The sequence below is a fragment of the Prunus dulcis genome, chromosome 1 (genome assembly GCF_902201215.1).
Source record: "Prunus dulcis chromosome 1, ALMONDv2, whole genome shotgun sequence".
Classification (NCBI taxonomy): domain Eukaryota; kingdom Viridiplantae; phylum Streptophyta; class Magnoliopsida; order Rosales; family Rosaceae; genus Prunus; species Prunus dulcis.
The window spans coordinates 35,658,745-35,679,533 of record NC_047650.1 but is presented as its reverse complement, the minus strand read 5'-3'; the positions used below and the strand labels follow the sequence as shown (position 1 = coordinate 35,679,533).

The 20,789-nt window shown below is 35.7% G+C and overlaps 3 protein-coding genes across 3 annotated transcripts; 1 reads left to right on the top strand and 2 right to left on the bottom strand.

The window, feature by feature from the left end:
* Positions 1-5,518: 5,518 nt before the first annotated feature.
* On the bottom strand, positions 5,519-10,386 carry LOC117616165 (protein TIFY 8). The gene is made up of 6 exons (XM_034345395.1): positions 9,737-10,386; positions 8,638-8,828; positions 8,081-8,532; positions 7,884-7,971; positions 5,985-6,213; positions 5,519-5,744 (listed from the first exon to the last, which is right to left on the bottom strand). Exons 1-6 carry the CDS (start codon positions 10,008-10,010, stop codon positions 5,656-5,658), a joined length of 1,323 nt encoding a protein of 440 aa, XP_034201286.1. The 5' UTR covers positions 10,011-10,386; the 3' UTR covers positions 5,519-5,655.
* Positions 10,387-12,628: 2,242 nt separating this feature from the next.
* LOC117615800 (pentatricopeptide repeat-containing protein At5g11310, mitochondrial) lies at positions 12,629-16,245 on the bottom strand. Its single transcript, XM_034344955.1, has 3 exons — positions 15,475-16,245; positions 13,353-15,069; positions 12,629-13,070 (listed from the first exon to the last, which is right to left on the bottom strand). The coding sequence occupies exons 1-2, from the start codon at positions 16,073-16,075 to the stop codon at positions 13,841-13,843; spliced, it is 1,830 nt and encodes a 609-aa protein (XP_034200846.1). The 5' UTR covers positions 16,076-16,245; the 3' UTR covers positions 12,629-13,070; positions 13,353-13,840.
* Positions 16,233-17,969, top strand: LOC117615801 (photosynthetic NDH subunit of subcomplex B 3, chloroplastic). Its single transcript, XM_034344956.1, has 6 exons — positions 16,233-16,450; positions 16,535-16,648; positions 17,070-17,123; positions 17,257-17,319; positions 17,526-17,588; positions 17,769-17,969. Exons 1-6 carry the CDS (start codon positions 16,268-16,270, stop codon positions 17,802-17,804), a joined length of 513 nt encoding a protein of 170 aa, XP_034200847.1. The 5' UTR covers positions 16,233-16,267; the 3' UTR covers positions 17,805-17,969.
* Positions 17,970-20,789: the final 2,820 nt, after the last annotated feature.

The window sequence follows — 20,789 nt, the reverse complement described above, 5'->3', positions numbered from 1 at the left end:
TGGGCAAGAGCACGAAACATCTCATACAACAGCATATCTAACAACCAATATTAAAGGTGTGCCGACGTCAGCTAGCTGTCAGGTTTTTTTTTTTTTTTTTTTTCCATAACCTTTTTAAATGTTTATTTATTTATTTTATTTTAATAATCTTTAAATTCATTTTATATAATTAGTTTCTGACTATTGGAGGTCAGAACCATTGATTGAAAAGTTACCTTTTTTTTAATTTAAAATCTTTTAAAATGTTTTTAAATCGTTTTTTTTAATATATAAAAAATTGGTTATGATCATTGGAGGTTAGAACCATTGAAACGCATACCTTTTTTATTTATTTTTTAAAATTGTCTTTGTTGGCTTTATTATTATTTTTTATAAAAAAAATTTAAACCCTAAAATATGTCTATAAATACCTCAAAATTTCTTCAAAAAATTTCTCACTCATTTCATTCCACATTTCTTATAAATTCTATTACATTCACAACTTTCCACACTCTTTCTTTTTGTCAAATATTTTCCACATTCATTTTATCTAAACATTTCCTACATATTTATTTTCTTTACTTATTTTATTATTCATATTGTTTGAAAAATGTCCCGGACTTGAAGGGACGAAATTGGTCACAAGTGGAAGATGAACACCTTTGCAAGGCTTTCATAAAAGTCTTCGAAGATAGTGTTGTGGGTACTAACCAAAAAAGCACTGGGCTTTGGGAACGCATCTCACAAAAATACACAGAGGCATCATCAATCCTTCCATTTACAAAGGAACGAGATGAAGTTGTAAGATATTGAATCAAAAACACTCTATTTATTGACATTTGAAGATGAAGATAAGAGGTGTCACATAGACAAAAATCTAATCGGAAATCTGGATAGTTGCTTCTAGACCGACACATGTCACTCGAAACTCATATCCAAAAAATTATTAAGATTCTTTCAAGATAAGACGTGCCACGTGGACACAAAATCTTATCAGAAATATTGTCAAATGCTTATCAACGTACACGTGTCATATATGAAATATTGTCTCTAAATAGTAGTTTAATATAATTAAACAATATATAGTTGTGGAATGTATGAGTGTTGTACCATAGTTTTTCTCAAAATAATAAAATATGAATGACCCTAAAATATAGCTCTGCATGATTGTGGAACGGAAAATTTTAATCCTACACTATTCTTTAAAAAATTAATATTTTATAGGGCTAAATTTATAGTCATGGACTACATTTAGTCCTATAACTAAAGATGACGTAATGTGATCAATAAATATGGTCCAAATAGCAACACTATAGTAGAATGGTGTTCTTTAATTTGGTGCTTAACTAATTGAGGACTTTTTAACACACACAAAATTAGTTGTGGATTTATGCCCACGTTCGGCTAAAATTTTTTAATAAAAAAAATGTATTGAAGATATAATGTTTGATATTAGTTTAAGTTAACATGAACAGAAAAATATGAATAGAAAATTCAAACTCAAGAAGGGACATGCATTCCATGGGATGGGCATGCTTCAAATAAGTCGTAACATTTTAAAGTACTTTTGTACCCTCTTCTGATCTGTACCAAAAATCCAAGTGGTGAATTTTGATTGGAAGAACGTTAGGCATTGAAAATCGAATAACTAAAACCCATGAAATTAAGCATGTGGGTAAATTTCTGTTCATATTCTCCATGCCGGCATTTTGGAAATGTAAAATTATAAGTCCATTTTAATTATTATAATATTTAATTATATTTTTATCTATGTGGAGCTAGACTCCACTTGTCACATCACCCACTTAATTGTGAGTAATAATCCATATGTATGAAATTATAAAAATACCCTTGCTATGTCAAGAAAGTTAACATAGTTGTTGGCAAGGAGCAAAGTGGGTCACCAAACTTTGATCAATGGATGAAAGTAGGTCATTTTAAATTTGATGGGGCAAAGTAAAATTTGACCGAAGTTTCTTAAAATAAGTGCAAGAGTGAGTGAACTGTTGAATTTACATTTAACGGTGAGAATTTATATTCAGCGGTGAGTGACTATAAATATCTTGAATCCCTATAATCCAAAAGATCCAGAAGATCAAAAAGCAATTGGTGTCGTGTTGCTATAATTTGGATTTACATGTAATGAGAGAATCTCTCTTATCGTTTGGTAAAAATAAATAAATAAACAAAGGGGGAAAAAAAAAAAAAAAAGAGAGAGAGAGAAGGTTTAGGTTGCTGTCGACGGAGAGAAAAAGTTGGAAATGATGCAACTCTTATGGAACGTGGTGTCTGAACAAATTACAAAAACTGCAGGTTTTTGAAATTGAACCACCTTTTTCAATTAGCTGCTCAAAAAGTACATTGATTCTTCAGAAAATGAAAACACATTATTAGTTATTTTTTTTATAGTTTTTTTTAAAATAATTTTTAACAATAAGTTATTTTCTCATAATTTACCGAATGGGCTGAGCTTCTCAAATTTTAAAAGAAATCACTTATCATCCCAAATAAGAAATGCCAAACGGACACTTAGGGTTCGTTTAGGAGTGATTCTGAATATGCCAAAAATCATTTCTATGGAGAATCACTTCAAGTGATTTTAAGTGATTTTATGAAGAATCACATAGGAGATACTTATGCTTAGAATCACTTAAAATCACTTAAAGTGATTATATGGAAACGCACATGAAAAGTTATTCTCTCTAGAAGTAATTATGGTTTATCAAGAATCACTCTCAAACGAGCCTTTAGTTTTTTTTGGTAGCGAAGTATCAATAGAGATATTGTATCTTCATGTCAATTTTCATTTTTTTGTTCAAATAAATCCTATGTATATGATTAATAGTTTTCAATGGTTTAATACAAAATTGATCTTTAGGATAAGAGACTTTACAAGCCTCAATCACGGAGTCAGTATCTTCTTGTCGTCTATACTTGTGGTATTGAAACAAATTAAGATGTAATTAACACTAGGTTAGTAGGAGCATGGAAGTTGTGTGCTACATGTTGTGTGTTTAATGACCGACGAGAGAAATCTGCCTGCCTCTTGACCCTTGAGGAGGAAGATGATTGACATTTACGTTAACTCTAAAATTTTATGTAATGAGTCAACCAAACGTGCAGTCGTGGATGGCCCATTGCAGACCATCCTTTGGAGCTATGCAAATGGCCAAATCGGTCCTATTAATTCCAACTTCACCCAAAAAAAAACAATCAAATTATTCATACCTCAAGTCAAGAGGCAAATGATTAGCAGAGAGATTACTTTATATAATCAAGTTGGATTTCAAGGGATTGTATCATTAACTTATGGACAATATCTATGTATCCACACTTTTCAACGACCCTTTTCTCTCTCTTAACTACAAAGTCCAACCTCATTGTATTGCTGCCAGCCGATTCATTTGAATTTTGTTAGTACATATGGACGGCAGATCCCTCGACCCATCACATATGTTCATTACATGTAAAAATATCATAACAATGGATTATACAAAATCCGGATGTATAATAATATAATGGAGAAATTGTACTTTTTAAGAGTCCAATATGACTTTTTGGACTCCAATGAGGCAATGCAATTACTAAGAAACTTAAAAATATGAAAATGCATTATTGATAAAAAGTTCTTTATGGTCCATATTATCATTATCGGCGGATCCATTAAGGGTTCAGTAAAGGCAATTGTCCTCACTCAATTATATTATTTACCTATCAAGGTGTCAATTTTTTAATGAAGTTTTGTATTTAATAAGGGCAAGTTGTCTGATAAAATGCCTCAAAGAAGATTAAGGCGGGAGGCAAGTGGGCAACCTACTCTACTCCGTTACTTATGTTATTCTTCTTGTTCTTTAGACTTATTCTTCTCATTTTTCTGTTTGCGCCGTTAATGGAGGAAATATGTGGAATGTATTGTGTTTCTAATTTATGCATGAATATGTTTATATGATTGTGTGTGTATTTTTTTATCTTACATTTAAGAGTCGATTGATCTTCATTATTAGTGGCTTTGCAGTAGTAGTTTATTGCCCCTAAAAAAGAAAATTCCTAGATACGCCACTGATTATCATCACCAGATATTGTAAAAAGTTGTCCACACCAAAAGCCAACTGAGTCTAGCCTAGTGGAAAACCCCTCTCCCCCTTCCCTTTTCCCTACCTAACTTTCGCAAAACTAAAATAAAATAAATAAAATAAAAATTTCCACACCAAAAGTGATTAGACGAAAAAAGTGAGTTCATACATAAAAAGGAAAAATCGTAATAGTTACCCAAGAAAAAAAGACTCGCTTTCCAGCTGCAAGGATAACAATGCAGCGTGGGCCTCTTCTAAGTTGTGAGTTGTGTGTAACCCAGTTAGCTAAGAAAGAGATGCAGCCGATATTTGCTTATTGGGTCAGAAAGGCCCATTAGGCTAACTATTGAGGACCCAATCAGAATATCATGGAAAAATAAAAAAGGGGGCCAAATCAAAATTGAAGTTTGAACCTAATTAGTAATCACCAAAAATGAAGAGGTTCAGGTTTAGCACCTGTTAAGGTTTGCTTTTGATTTTTTTGGCAGTGCATAGAAGATCTCATTCAAAAATATAATCTGAAAGTGCTTCTTGAGATCTTTTAACGTAAGCACTAAAATGGATTTTTTATGCTTAAAAAGCAGGGGCGGACTTAGATAGAGCAAGTGGCACTACCGCACAGAGCCTCTAATTTTTGAAGGCCACCAAAAATGTTTAACTTTATATCTTTTATAGTTAAATATTATAAACATTTTATATATATTCCAGCATGCAGCACATTGACACAAGTGTGTGTTTGGCTGGTTTGGTTTCAAATGCATTTCTCTTCACCATCAATATATATACACCCTCACGCTTTCTCCTCCAATCAACACCAAAAGGAAGAAGAAAAAAAAAAGTTAATCATTATCATTCATCAATCTCTCTTTGGCTCTTTTGTTCAATCCTTTGACAGTTTTTGTTTTTATTTCAAATTCAAGAATTTCAACATCAAAACATAAATATCCTAATTTCTAAATTCATAAAGATCACTCAAAATTTGTGCTATTGTTGATGATGAATTTTAGTTATATAAAAAAAAATTGTTTTATGACATTTAAGTTATGGAAAATTATTATTTTTACTATTTTCGTATTAAATTATGTGAGGGTCTCAATTTAAGTTTCACACAGAGCCCTCAAAATTTTAAGACATTGCATGTGCTTGAGCATTCCCAAGCTTACCTCTGCCTTTAGTCATTACAATCGAGCTAAAATCTGAAAATGATGTTTTGGTAGATTTTGTTTCCTGCATTGCATGAAACCAAGTTGACTTAGTTTGGGTTTAGAATTTTTAGAATACTTGCTCTTTGCCAATCAAAATCACTTTCAATCTGAGCATTCTAATGGAGGGAAATTCGCAGGCTTCACTTGCAACAATTAATTTAACCATGTCACAGGGACAACGAAGTCAAGTTCTTGGTCGAGGGGAGAAGCTCTGTTATCACCGGCATCGGTGGCGTAGGTGGCGGGTATCACTCAACCGAAGGCTTCAACACAAATTCAAAATTTTAGGATTAATGTTGTTCAATTGGAAAAGTTGGGACCAAATTGAAATACCAATCAAACTACAAGGGTGAAAGGTTTACTGTATCCTAGATTCAAAACATGAAAACTCTGTAACATCAAGGATCATTTTTCTCTTTAGAACTGGGTTCTGCTGCTTGAATTGTGTTTCTCGTATCTTTGGCTAAATTGCTGCCTTGATGGCCACCTACAACCAAGTATCCAGCAGTAAATAACAATACCAATAATCACACAACACACAATCAGTTTTACTTTGATTAATTTATCTGAACCAAATTCGACTATCATGTTTGTGGGTCATGTCATGAATACCTATCCTTAAACCTGGGATGTGGGGAATTGTTCTCACCGATCTCTATGTGTAAACATCCCTAGATATAATGAAAACTATCACAATACACACCAGAAGATTAAGTTAGAAGATCACCTGCCGGTGTCAATACTCGATCAGCAAAACCCACTGCTTGACTAGAATTTCCAGGAATGCATAACCTACCACGGTATTCTCTTAACAATGCTATGTTACTTGCAGTACCAGCTTCAACCTCTCCACTAGGCATGTGATTTTCACTGCCCGGCCTCGTAGTAGGTTTTAGTGAGTATGTTGTCGACCAAGATCCTCCATTTGATCCAGCTAAGGCCATTATAACGTCAGCCTAAAAAAGTACAGTGGTCACAAAAATGTCACGTATATGTAGTTAACAGCCGGGAGAGGGAAAACATGTTTGAATTCATACTATGTTGCTGATAGACAAGATTGGTGAAGAAATGTGGAAAACTAAGCGAGGAAAATAAAGAGAGAAGGTGCAATGTGTTAAGTCCTTTTCTCCAAACATCAACCACAAAGAAACATTCATGATTCTCAATTTACCTCTATAAGAACAAATTTAAGTCCATATTATTTTCCTCTTTAAGGATTAGTAGACGACAGTTCTAAACTTCTAATAGGATGACAAAGTCTAGAGAGACTACATCACCCATGGCTTGATGTGGCATACATGAGTAGATGAGAGACTAGATAACGTGAGTTGAACACCGCTAGACTTCAGAAGGCTTAAGCCTATGAATCTTCAGTCAAACCAATGTAGAACATCCCCAATAAGCCTATGAGTCTTCAGTCAGACCAACGTAGAACAATCCCTCCCTTTTCTTAATATTTCTTAATATCTCACACATGGATCCCCACAAAAGACAATTAAAGGGGAAACACTTAACACCTCACAATGTAAAATGGAAGCCAATAGGACTTCATAATTTATCTGTACAAGAAAACCACTGCTGCATATTTCAAGTGAAAAATACCAGCTGCCCACTACCAGAATGAGTATACAGAAACTGAAGAACCTCCCCGCACAAAATGAAAATGATGTACAAATGAAGTTCCTCACACCAAACAGGAATTTTTATAGGAGATTCACTATGATATACTAATTCTTTGTTACACCTACCTACCTACCTCATAATTTCCTTCAAATTAAGTGTACATAACTTAACCAGCAAGTGTTACGTGTCTAACATAATAACAGGGAATTTAAAACCATGTCACACTTGTATTGCCAACAACGATATAAGCAACGATTGTTTGACTTTCCACATCACTCAACATAAGGACCATTAATCCAACCAACACCCAAGAATTATAGAAGTAGCAAAACTGACAACAACAACAACAGCAGAAACAAGCACCAATGCGAAAGAAATACTCACAACACCACCGGCTCAGAGCCAAAGAGCAGATAAATTGTTGTCTTTTATAGCCTTGAAAATCCTCTTCACGCCAATTTTAGGGACTTCTAGTTATTAACTTGTCATTCCCTCGCAACTAACTGACAGAGAAAGCAACTTCCCCATCTTTTTTTTTTTTTTGGGAATTAAAAATAATTATAAAAAAAAAAATTTGGAATGTTCCTCAAAAAGGGTGAACAATCAACTCCCAAAAATCTTCAAACAGTGCCTTGCTTCTCCTAGCTAGGAATCCTAAATAAACTAAAATCTGCTCTTTTATTTAGTAACAACTAATTATGGACATCTAAAAAGTTAAGCTTAAGATAATATCAAGAAAGTGTAATGGCTAGAAAACAACTTACAAGGCAAAAATCGCATTCTCCAAACCTGTAAGTTAAGATCAGATCACACTAATTCTGAAATTCTACAGACAGTACCAAGTTTGTTTATCAGTATGCAACGATTAAATGAGTTAGACAATGTTGATATCAATGGTATATATTCTTTACAGATAATCTTCACTTATATTTTCTGTCAGTGCATATAAACTCATTAACCAAGGGAGCTGTCTCTACTAGAATTAAACAGTAAGAAAGCAAACCTTGTTTGGATGGACATCATCAAAGACGTGAGCTTGACCGCCATAGAATATGGTCATCTGCCGACCAGCAGACGTAAATCCATGTCGACTGCCATGACAACAGAAAAAAGATATGGCATCAATTGTCCTTTTACTTCAATGAACGCAAACAAATGCAACAGAGGAGAATGTCCTCTATATTGTATAATTATGTTTACCTTGGAGTAGAAGGTTCTGGCTCTAAAATATTAGTCCCAGATTTCTGCCTGCTGCCACTAGGCAGCACCCCAGAAGAGTTTCTTTCAGGAGCACTACTGCTGGCATTAATGGAACTCAAAATTCCCGGGCCTTTGATTCCAGTTCTAGATCCCTCATCAGCAGCTGATTGAGAGATATTAGCTGGACTGGCATTGGCATCCCTAAATCTGTTTGAAGGTAATTGATGCACAAAGGGTACGAAATGACCTCCTCGTGGAGGGTACTGTACCGCAGCACCCAGATTCATGGGAGTAGATCTGTCCCATTTGGAAATATTGGTATCAACTCTACCACCAAGTGGAGGCTGAAAAATATGTGAGGCAGAAGTTGGCCTCAGCGGCTGTGTAGCAAAGACTGCTTCATCGTCATTGGACCTTCTAGGTCGCTCTCCCCCTGGTCCATTTCGAAGCATCTGAATTTCAGGATAACTAAAAGCATCAGATGAAGAAACCATAGATGGGGCTTTTTCCCATATGCAAGAATAGAATAAGAATATTGCATAATGTCAATCTCATACCTTCATCAAATGCAAGCTCTCAAGGGAGTCAGGACCGGTATGAGGGACCCCATCTCTGGATGAGCCCTTAAAAGTGGAGTCCGAATTACTCCTCTTACTTCCTAGTAACCTGTTACTTATCTCAGGCCCAGAAATATCACTCCTCGGGCCATAGAATGGAACACCCTCAAGATGATTTCCAGCTTGTCTTTCTACAAAATTTAATGGCACAAGACAATGAATCAAACTCAAATGTAAATATACAGAATCTTAAATCAGAAGGAATAAGCACTTCAGGTGTCGAAATTTCAGTAATACAATCGTAACAGATAAGCTTCAAGATTGGTAGTAAATGTTCATACACGGACAAAAAAGGCCAACAATATAACAGAAACATGTCATGAAAAAAAAAAAGTTCATCAGAATGAGGTGCTTACACTTAATTAAGTCTCACTTTATTTGTAATGATAAATTTTTGACAAGCACTCTCAACTTTCTCCATTGCTCAATTGGTCACACCAAAAACAAAAACAAAAACCCACCACATTGCAAAATGACAATACATGGATAAAAACATTTAAGCATCATTTTTCGCAAACCTAATTCCAAATGCTCCGGCAACATGCTTACAAAAGATAAAGAGAGCCCAAAAGGGAAGAGGAAAAGTAAGTGAACAGCTTGCCCTTGATTCAACCTATCCTTAAAAAGAAGACTTAACAAATCAAAAGCATAAAGGGAAAAGAAAAACCCACAACAGCAACCAAACTCCTTACTGACTTCACTAACTAATCCATGTTAGAAACCAACCCCCATCTTTCTTATTTTGATGTCCACACTCATTACTCACTCACTCACTCACACGATAAAGTTCCTAACCCCCCATGAATATAACAAAGCCATCCGAAACAAAAGAGCCCCCTCCCTCCCCTCCTCCAAAAATAAAAATTAGTAAAGGTAAAAACTTTTTAAGCTGATTAAATAAACATATAAAAGCAACTATATTTAAGGAAAACAAAATGAGATAAGGTCTGGGTTTTTTTTCTTTTACATATATGAACAAAAAAATAAATCACTGGGGAGAAAAAGAAACAGTTTTTTTAACAAATGGGGAGTGACTGACCAGAACCCAGATCAGAGGTGGTAGAGATGGGCCCACGGCCACCACCCGAAGAAGCCCCAAGTGAAGCAGAAGCTGAGGGTGAGACCTCAGAGAGCCTACAATCAGAGGCTTTGGGGGCCAAAACAACAGGGGAATCACCAGGCTTCATGCCCAGAAAGTCATGAAAGATGGGCTTCAATAGCTGCTCTTCTTGCTTCTGTTTCTGCTGCTGGCTACTGTTGTTAGTAGTGGCATTGTTGGGCACGCCTTGCTGAGCCATTATCAGTACAGCCATTTCATCCCCATAGCCATACCACTCTGCAAAGCTTATTTGCTAGCTGGAGACACAGTGTGATTGTGTTTGTGTAAAGAGCATAAAAAGAGCGCACGATTTTCAGAAAAGAGAAAAGAAAATGAAAAAGAAAAAGAGAGAATCAGGGGTCTTTGTGAGCAGAGACCGAGAGAGAGAGAGAGAGAGAGAGAGAGAGCGTTAAAAAGAAAAAGGTTCTTGGGCAAGTGTTTGTGACTTGTGCTTGGGCTTTTCTGAGTTTTTCCTCTCTCTCTCCTCTGTTTGCTTAAAAATGCTGTGTCTGTGAGTGTGGGGGTTGGGTTGTTTGGTTGTGTGAGAATATATGTTGGGGTTGGGAGGTGTGTGTTTGTGTGTTTTTTTCTGGCAATTATTTTTGTTGTTTTTGCATTGGGAGAGCAAAAGAAAGAAGCAATGGGGAGAAAGATAGCGTACGACGAGCGGTTTTGTGCCTCTGTGCGTATGCACTAACGTGGCTCACTGCCAGTGCCTGCTTTTTCATAGGGTTTAAAAAATCCTTTTTCCTTGCTATTTTTCTTAATAAAAAAATCCCTTTGTGTGTTTTTTTCTTCATAATTATGTTATCGGATATCTTCTTTTTATATTAAAAAATAAGCCTATCTTTTTTTCATTTTTTTTCATGTGTATATAAATTTGGAAGCTAGATGCATGTTATCCATATCTAAAAGAATGAGTATCAAATCATTTATAATTGTCGATGGTTGAATTTTGATTCGAATCTAAATTGAGTCTGATGTAATTAATAGGATGTAGAGTGAGATTTTTCATATGATAATTTGAATTGTTACTCACTAACTTAGTATTTACCATTAAAAATTATACCAATAAAAATTTGAGACGTATGAGTTTTCCTTGTAATAGTCTCCGGCATGTCAAGGATTAGAATGTATTTAGAATTTCTTTGGTTCTAACCTTGTATATTTTTTTGTTCTTACTTTCATACAAAACCTTTGCACCCATAAAAATGGGTTCATCATGTATATATCATTCACATCCACCTTGTGCATATACCAAGCATAAAAGTGAAAATCATATGATAAAAGCACTCCATATAAGTCATGTTATAGACAAGAGATTTCAATGGAAGAAAAAAAAAAGTTATGCAATGTGGCATTACTATTATGAAGTGTAATGTTTATGTGCTCATTTTGTTGCCTACAATATACTTGATTTTAATTTCGATTTCGATTATTATTATTATTATTATTATTATTATAAAAAGAGAAAAATGAGTGAAGAGTGGGAATTGATGTGGTGGAAGCTAAAAACCGACGAGTGGGGGAAGAATATTGAAGCACAGATTCTCTCTCTCTCTCTCTCTCTCTCAACTTCTTAACTTCTCAAGTACTTTTGTTGACTGCAAACCACCACCAAAGCCCGATGCCGTCGTTGTCCGACTTGGGGCATCGTGCTAAGACCTCCACCCCCAACCCAACCCAACCTCGTTTGCCCAACTCAACTTACTCTCACTCAGACATTCATCATTGAATTGAAATTAACCATAATTATAATAAATAAACACTTTTTTTTTCCTTATTAAACTCTCTCTCTCTCTCTCTGAGTTCTTTGTGGCAAGTGGCTAGCTAGTTGTTGTGCTCAGCAAAAAAAACTTACATATAATGAAGAATGGGGATAACACTGTTTTGTTATTCGACTAATAATATGATGATACGTGAAAAAATTATCGTATATATCATTGCATTATTAACTAGGATAACAAAAAGTGTTATCCTCGTTGCATGAGAATTTATTTACCCAATAAGGCTTCTGTGAGTAATAATTCCTCTTTTTTCGACTTTACTTGTCTTGGATGCAGTGGTGGTGAGTTGACACAAAGATTCCCACACATCTCCTTGCCTTCCATGCTAGACAGAGATTTTCACAAGCTAAGCACAGAAATATAACTGTGCTTCTACATTGACATATGTAATTTCTTTTACTAGTGGGAGGGAATGACATCTTCAAGAGAGTCGTTATCGACATTCTAAGGTCCCATTTGATTCACGAAATAAATTTAAGGAGAATCACTTTCTATGTCATTTTTTAAGAGATGAAAAATAGAAGATTCTTTTTTCACGTTTGGTAATGTCATGAACGTAACTGGAAAATATCACTTTATTTTATTTCCCATGTTTTTTTTGAGTAGGAATGAAAAACAAAATTTGTTTATTTTACAATTATACTCATGTTAAATCAAATAAAAACAAGAATGTATTTAATGATATAGTGTAATTCTAAATTGTTAATGTGGACAAAATAATCATGAACAATATGCACTTAATGTTGGTTCATTTTTCCAAACTTTCCGATGAGGAGGGAAAACAAAACCTAAGTTGAGAAGAGGGCTTCACTTTCCTCTCTACTTTTCCATTTATCAGGCAACCATTTCTTATGTCTGAACTTATTAAATACGAGAAAACAATTGATTTCTCATTCCCAAACCTCCTTTCCCATGAACCGAACAGAGCCTAAAATAACTTTTGTAGCTCAAGCGATTATACCTTCTCATTTTATTTTACTCGACAAGGGTGGATCTTGGGATTTTTTCAAATCCCTTGACAATCCAAAGGAAATCTCTTTCAGGCTTTTGTCTGTCAATTGGCCCTCAGGCATCACATATATCCAATTGTCCATACAAGTCTCATCATGCATGATTGACTAGCACAATCGAAATAAGTGCAAAAATACTGTGAAACCCATTCCAAGTTGACGGATACTTCCGTGGGGATTGGACTATATCTCTAACATGTCCATTGTCCTCCATCCCTCTAAAGACCAAAACTTAAATGCTAAAAAAAGATTTGACCAAGGAAAAAAATATATGATAAAAAAGCTGCAAGTAATACAACACTCCCACACAAAAATAGAACGGCTGGTGGCTACGTTTTGATGGTTCTTTCTCTTTTGCATCTTTTGCACTTGCGAACAAAAAAATATGCGAAGACTTCTCTTCAACCCAGTATTTGCAGACCTTCGACAAATTCCAAATGCACAAGTCCACATGCAAAGACAAGGCATCCAGTGAGCCTGATTCAAAGACAACAAAAAAAAGACCTCAGAAGAAGTAATATCATAATGTTATATGTCATGTGTCCCAATGCTTCGAGTTAAGTTAAAACACTGCAAGTTGAAAATAACATATTCAGCATTGTGTCAACAATAACATATTTCTTGATCAAGGGTCAGCAGCATAAGAAACTAAACCAATTTGACTTGAATGCGGCAAATCAAATTAACGGATTGTTTCTTAAATCAGGAAGCTTCATGTGCTCTTGATTAAAAGGTCAATTAGTTGGAAATTGTACATACCATGCGCTCCTGTTTCAATGGTCAACTGCCATCTATTTACAAAGGACACTGACGTCCCCATCCTTCAGGGCCCCCAAGACTCCAAAGTCCAGATGCGCATCCAGTTATGTCTCATAGTCTCTTTCATAGTCTCTCTTTACTTGTACCACCACAACGCAGTTTGTATGTGTGATGAACCTGCATTCAAACCACTTGACTGCATAATAGACGTCCATCAGGATTCAGAATGCTGCACAGCTACCATATTGCAAAAAGTTTCTAACGTTACAAGTAGTCTGAATCCATATAAAGGAAGCCCTCCAAAAGTAGTTGTCCCATATAAATATCAAACTTTTACCAAAATGCACATGAATTTAAAGAGTTTTTATTTCTTCTGTTGGAAAACTTCCTCTGTATCCTGCAGTAAACTCCTGTTTACCTACCTTTCAGAAAATGCCAACTGAATCCAAAACTTAATGCCTGTTACCCAAGAAAAGCAAAAATATATATCATTGGATGTTAGCTTTTCTCTTAATATCCTCTACCAACTGGTTTGCTCTTGATACAACATTCTCAGGCAAACTTCTATACTTGACAAGTTCTCTTGGATCTGAACAAGTTTTCAACAAATCAGACATTGCTTCAGCCTTCTGGATTATAGATTTTCTCCTTGCATGAGATGCATCTCTTTCTCTGACATATGTGTTTGGCAAATTTGTTGAATGAGGAACGGAAGACATCATGTTGCACATCTTATGCGCCATCTCAGTCATTCCTTGTTTCCTTAACTCGTCATTCATTCTCTGAAAAGTAAGATACTGAGGAACTAAACCCCTCCGTATCATGTCCTCAAACTCTGCAAAAGCCTCTTTGAATTTATGCACATTGCAAAGCAAATGAATCAACATGGTGCTTGTAGCTAAATCCATATCCAATCCCCTAGATCTCATTTCCTTGCTAACTTGAACTGCCAAATCCAATCTCCCCTCGTCACACAACATCTTCAACAAAAGATGGAAAGTAAGCCGATCCGGGGTATACCCAGATTCAATCATTTTGGTATAAAGGTTCATTCCCTCCTCAATTTTCCCGAACTTTGAAAAGTACCTAAAGAAATAGTTATAGGTTGTTGGAGTAGGGACACAACCCTTACTTATCATCATCTTAAGGATCTTACTAGCCCCTACAAGATCTCCTGCCTTGCAAAAGCCCTTTACCAGTGAATTGTACGTTGAAATAGTAGGGCCTGATTCGAGGACCAAAAAGTGCTCCATCATCCCCAATGCCTCCTTGAACTTCCCAGCTTCCCCCAACGCATCAATTATTGGATTATACACAATTGCATTGGGCTCAATTCCTTCACTCCTCATCTCACTCACCAATTCAATTGCAATTTCAGCACGACGCATCCGACAATATCCTTCAACCAGTGTACCATATGTTACAACACTAGGTTTCACATTATCCCTCTTCATCTCCGCCCAAAGCCGCTCTGCCCGTTTCAGCTTCCTTGATCGAAACCATCCATTCAACAGTATGTTATAAACCCGAACTGATGGAATCCAATCTGGATGCAACTTTCTTTTCATATCAAAGTACTCTGAAGCCACCCTAACAAGGCCTTCCTTACAAAGGGAATCCAACAAAACTTCAAACAAACTCATTTCTGACTCTGAATTAAGAAATGAGTCTAAATTACTTGCAAATTCAAAAGTCCGGATTGCCGATTGGGACATACCTGCATAAAATGTACCACCACCGGAAAGGATGATGGATTTAAAAGTAGTGAATCAATACCAAAAACAGGTCTAACACAAATGCATATGCAACCCTCCTAATCCATAAAACCCAAATATAATTTCAGAATACAAGCAACTTTAGGCAACCCCAACTAAGTTGTACAGGCAAGCTCAGAACTTTTCTTCAAATTGTGAAGGGCCAAAGTTATGCAGAGATTACCAACGTGTAAACTCGCAACTCTAACTAACCATTTATCAAATTCAATCAATTTGAGAACCATAAACTAGGCCTACGCTACATGTATCAAAAATCCAAGATGCCCAATTGAAAACTCAATAATTAAACTAAAAATTAAAATTGTACATTCAATTAAGTAGGTTATTACAATCACATAGCAATATACCTGCGCGGGAATACCGTCTGATCATGATCACAAACGTATCTACAGAAACCAAACCAGGCTCCTCATCTCCACCGATCCGATTAAGAATCAGAGACCACGCCGACTCGAACTCCCTCGACTTAGCAAGGACATTGATCATGCAGCCGAAGAGCGTCGCAGAGGATCGAAACCCCGGCCGCTTTTCTGCCCAAAGAAACAGCGTGTGAAGCAATTTGGGAGACGAATCGAAGTGGTCGAACACAGCCTGTAACAGACACGGACCCGGTTCGATTCCGGTCCGGTCCAATGCGCTCTGGAGCGATGAACCGGGGGAAATGCTAGGGTCGGCGAGCAGGTTAGCGATGGTAGAGAAGTCATTTTGTGAAAAATTGGGGCCGGAGCTATTAGGGTTAGGGTTAAGGTTTGGGGCGGGGTTCGGGTGCGGGAGAGAGCATGATACGTCGGGCGGCGAGGGCCACTTGATGATGGGGTTGCCTCGTACGGACAGCCATGACTGGTTGGAGAAGAATCGCAAAGAGAGAGCACGAAGGTTAGGGTTAGGGTTTGGTTTGAAGAGGAGGAGCGCCAGAGACAGAAAATGGCGGGTTTTGTGAGAGGGCATAACAACCAGTGGGCTCCTAGACTGAGAGACTCACTGTCACTGAGCTCCAAACTTGTTAGTTTCAGTACAGTTAAAATTACCACTATACCCCTTCCTCAACTTCGTTAACTATTTTTGCCTATTTAAAACAAAACGAAACGAAACGAAATGAAGGACAGTGCGTGAGCGAGAGAAGCACACACCACATCCAACATGGCTTGCATGCAATTCACGAATGCCGTGTCGTTCAGGCCAGAGCAACTCTCCGGCGCCGGGACCCGACATTACCAAACTCTCCCCAGAAGGAAGTCCGTTTCGGTCTCTTTCGCCGGTATTTCGGCAGAAATGTCTGCAGCTCAGCCCGGAAAGCCCGAAATCGAGCTCGAATTCATAGGGGTATGCCGTTTTATTTATTTATTTATTTTAGTGTAAAATTATGTAATTACTAGATATTTGTCTGAAGTTTTGTGATTGGGTTAGCCGAAGCCCGGGAACGACGGGTCGTATCCGGTGGAGAGCGCGAAGGCTATTAGTGGAGAGAAGTTGCTAAGGGATGTCATGTCGGATAACAAGATCGAGCTCTACGCCACGTATGTGAGTACTCTCTCACTCTTCAATGCTAACTACCTACCTCACATTGCATCCCGCGTAATTTAGTTATTTCCTGCCACAGTTTCTAACGTGCGCCGTCTCTGTAAATTGTAATTGGGTATCACAGCCCAATAACTATGGGGCCTATTGGAGCAATGCACATTCAAACCCAAATTTAAAATAAATAAATAAATTACATCTTTATAATAGAATATGCGGGTTAGACCAGTTGATTAAGGCAGCATGTCATTCCTCTTGCACTCGAGTTCGATTCCCTTCCCTGTATACAACGTGTGAACTGAACTACTCTTACATGACACACCTTATGGGGCTGAGGTCTAGCATAATTACATAGAATTTCATAATAATAAGCAAATATGTGAAATACAAGTGATTGAAAAAGGCGTTGCAATTTTAATTGTAGGGGAAACTGATGAACTGTGGAGGTGGAGGAAGCTGTGGGACTTGTATAGTAGAGGTATGAATATTCTCAACATTCATATTATATTGTGTCTTCCCTAGTTTCTTGAGTTGAAACTTATGGAAGATTTGCTTCAGCTAATTTCCTTGTTTTTGTGTATGTGTGTGTGTGTGTGTGTGTGTGTGTGCAGATTATTGATGGGAAGGACCTTTTGAATGAAAGAACAAATACTGAACTCAAGTATTTGAAGAAGGCAAGCTCTCTCTCTCTCTCTCTCTCTCTCTCTCTCTCACCCCCTGAAAAACACTACTCGCTTGATAAACTAAACTCCTTTTTTTTCCTTTTTATTTTTCTTTTTTCCTGTAAATGTGGGTTTTCTTTTCACTTTTTGTTAATTTCTCATTTGAAGTAAATTTCTATTTTATTTTATATTTTTACATTGGGTAAAACAACATACAGAAACCCGAATCTTGGAGACTTGCTTGTCAAACTATAGTTGGAAATAAGGAAAATTCTGGGAAGGTACTTCTCACCACTCTCCTTTTATTTTTTATTCGTACTTGTAAAGTATTTTCAAAATATTTTTTTATCTTGATTTGACTTCAAAACAAGAAGGAAAAATCCTATGCTTTTTAAACCCAAGCATTCAGAATGGATTACTTACTTATGTTATGCAAATATTGTTCTGATTGTGGTTTGCAGGTTGTGGTTCAGAGGATCCCCCAGTGGAAAAAGTAAGAGACCAGATTATGAATTATGATCAACATTTGTCATATCAGATTGTATCCGGGCTTATTGAGATGAGACGATTGTCTAAAATTCCAATTTTTATGTTCGGCTGTGCGTAGAATTTTGTACAAAAAAACAACTATTACGACACAATATAACAAACTAATAATAAGATGACACGTAAATATTGTTGCGAAGTTTGATTCAAGTGTCATTCGTCTTGTCATATTGGTTATTGGTTACATGTCATCTCTTGATTTGTTGTATTACATTAGCGTAAGTATGGCTGTAGTGAGTCATCTCCAAGAATTTATGTTATCTTTCGGCAACCAATTATACGAATCATAGTTGGTCTAATTTCAAGGTAACTTATGTTGCATTCCCAAGTTTTCTTGTTCTCCCATGCTTCCCCTACCAACTTTTTTTTATATAGTATAATAAATCGAATTAAATATTTGTAAAATTATTCATTTTTAATAAGTTTAATTATTTACTTGCAATATATTTAAATATATATTGTTTTTCTTTTGCCAAAGGGCATATAATGGGTTTCGACCCAAAAAAGAGAGGGCATATAATGTGTGTTTTGGTGTTTTCACAAAATATAAGAGGACAATTTGGGTAAAAAAAGCTCATTCCAGTTCATCCTTGCCTAATCCTACCTACTCCTCAAGAATTCAATTCCCCCAATATCAGGAATCAAAGTCATAATTTTACAAGGAGCACGGTTGCTTTTCAATCTCATTGTGCAAGTAAACATGTTATTAGCCGTAAGTTAAACGATACAGAGAAAAGCTTATATGAGGTTGTTCTTACCACTCGGTATTGCAACGTGTCAGAAACAATCCTAAGATTTTCTCAAGGTAGAAAAGGTGATAAGGGAGGAGCGGAACAGAATTGGCCATCTTTTATTTACACTTTTTGGAAGAGCCTGCCTAAACCCAAACTCTCTCTTATAATTACAACCTTTTGAATTTAAAGTCAACATTTTTTATGATTATTATTCATTCATCATTCAAATAAATAAAAACTTTATATATTTTTTCATCTGGAAATAAAAACTTTATTTCAAGTGCCTTTTTCCAATATAGATTTGTCGGGACCTCATCAAACACACACACTTTGCCTCCCGCTGAGGGCTTTCACTGTGTGAAAAGGGATTGGGGCCACCTCGTAGGAGTGCGTAGAGAGGGCCACACACAATGGACCACTTCGGCTTTTGGATCTGCAAAGTTTTTAAATGGGCTTCAGGAATCAGGACAACCATTCTTTCTTTTTTCAAATAAATAAATAAATAAATAACTTCCACCAGATATTTGGCTGTTAATTTCAAACATTCCATATATAATTCTTACCACCAAAAAAAAATAAAAAATAATTTTTTTTCCATATATGACTAAAATAATTATAATTTTTTCTTTGGAAACTTTTCATTAGATTTGGGGAATTTTTCATTAGATTTGGGGAATTTTTCACTGGATTTGGTGAATTTTTCACTAGATTTGGGGAATTTTTTACAAGATTTAGAAAATTAAAATCTCTATATTTTTTTTCATGAGTTACCATATATTGAGTGACTCGATCCAAAATCTAAGGGCTTCGTTGGATGACATTTCTAAGATTACTAAAGTGATAATGAATTTTTGGGTTTTTAAAGAAAATGCAAATATATATATATATATATATATATTTCTTCAATATCTCTAATTACTCTCACATTTTTTCCCTTTTATAATTTTTAAAAAATAAATATTTAACATTGTTTAATTTTTTTTAAATCGCTATGGATAAAATAAATAATGGACAAAAACAGCAAGTTTGTCATAAATTATAAGACAACCCAAGTCCTTTCCATTTCTGCTGAAACCATTTGAATCTGACCACCACACATGGGGGGGCTAACTGGATCAGTCTTAAAATACATTTCCAATCAAAGATTATTGATCTGTCAATGTTGAAGAAAACCCAACTGGAAATTCAGTCGAGTTTGCCCAAATTACTCTGAAATCATTTGTTTCAAAATGTTGAGATTCATATGAAGTCCATTTTGACTTTTTGTCAATTCCCTCTCTCATGGGGGATAGGGAGAAAAAAATTTGAATCACTAAAACACCATAATTTACTCAATCAAAACCAACCATATTTCGAACTTTTTTAATTTTATAAATAGGAATAAAGGTAAAAAATTTCTATTAGTTAAGTGTATGTGCACATCGTGTGGTCATCGATGATCATAAAAATGCATAATTCTTAATAATTCAACTCAAAATCAAAAGGCTGATATTCATTACTACAAAAATATCGAGACCCTAATTTTATTAACGAGAAATAGAAAATTTGAACTCTAAGCATTTTCTAGCATTAGAGAGAGAAAATGAATCAAAATTTTGAATTGTAACAAATGGATGTGTCATTAAAAACTGCCCCAATAAAGTATGCATATTAGGGCTACCTATGCCTCATTCAAAAGTCCGACTTGGGAGTTGGGACGGCGGCCTTTGCCCCTATATTGGCATCTAGCATAGGTGATAGGGACCTTTCAAAATTTTCATGTAGGACACAATTTTAGAGGTCAGCGTGCCCTTGCTTGTACTAGGGTCAATGATATATTAATGAGAAAATAAATCCATATTATTTTCTAAACACTTATTCAAATGGGTTGTTACAGCTCAACCTATTTCACATCATATTTTATACTCCGGATATTTTTATTACAAATTGATTCAAAAAGAACAATTAAAGAAAGACAAAAGTTTAATAGAAAAAGACTACAAACACTCTCATATTCTTCAAATTTTATTGCATCAATTATCTATACCTATTATATTTCTCTTCACGTGACTTGACATGTGAAGAGAAAAAGAAATGAGTATAAATTCGTGACATGCAAGTTTTCATATATATTGGCCATTTAAACATCTTGGTTAATAAAATTCCTCTGTATTAAAATAAATTTTTAACCGATTAGATCATGTTACGAAAAGAGTGCAAATG

Excerpts from the sequence above, each read along its gene's own strand:
- LOC117616165 (XM_034345395.1), bottom strand. The coding sequence starts at position 10,010 with ATGGCTGTACTGATAATGGCTCAGCAAGGCGTGCCCAACAATGCCACT. Across the intron at positions 6,214-7,883 it reads ATGATGTCCATCCAAACAAG|GCTGACGTTATAATGGCCTT; the intron begins GTTTGCTTTCTT and ends GTACTTTTTTAG. Across the intron at positions 5,745-5,984 it reads TCGAGTATTGACACCGGCAG|GTGGCCATCAAGGCAGCAAT; the intron begins GTGATCTTCTAA and ends ACTTGGTTGTAG.
- LOC117615800 (XM_034344955.1), bottom strand. The coding sequence starts at position 16,075 with ATGCCCTCTCACAAAACCCGCCATTTTCTGTCTCTGGCGCTCCTCCTC. Across the intron at positions 15,070-15,474 it reads CAGACGGTATTCCCGCGCAG|GTATGTCCCAATCGGCAATC; the intron begins GTATATTGCTAT and ends CATTTTATGCAG.
- LOC117615801 (XM_034344956.1), top strand. The coding sequence starts at position 16,268 with ATGGCTTGCATGCAATTCACGAATGCCGTGTCGTTCAGGCCAGAGCAA. Across the intron at positions 16,451-16,534 it reads TCGAGCTCGAATTCATAGGG|CCGAAGCCCGGGAACGACGG; the intron begins GTATGCCGTTTT and ends TGATTGGGTTAG. Across the intron at positions 16,649-17,069 it reads TCGAGCTCTACGCCACGTAT|GGGAAACTGATGAACTGTGG; the intron begins GTGAGTACTCTC and ends TTTTAATTGTAG.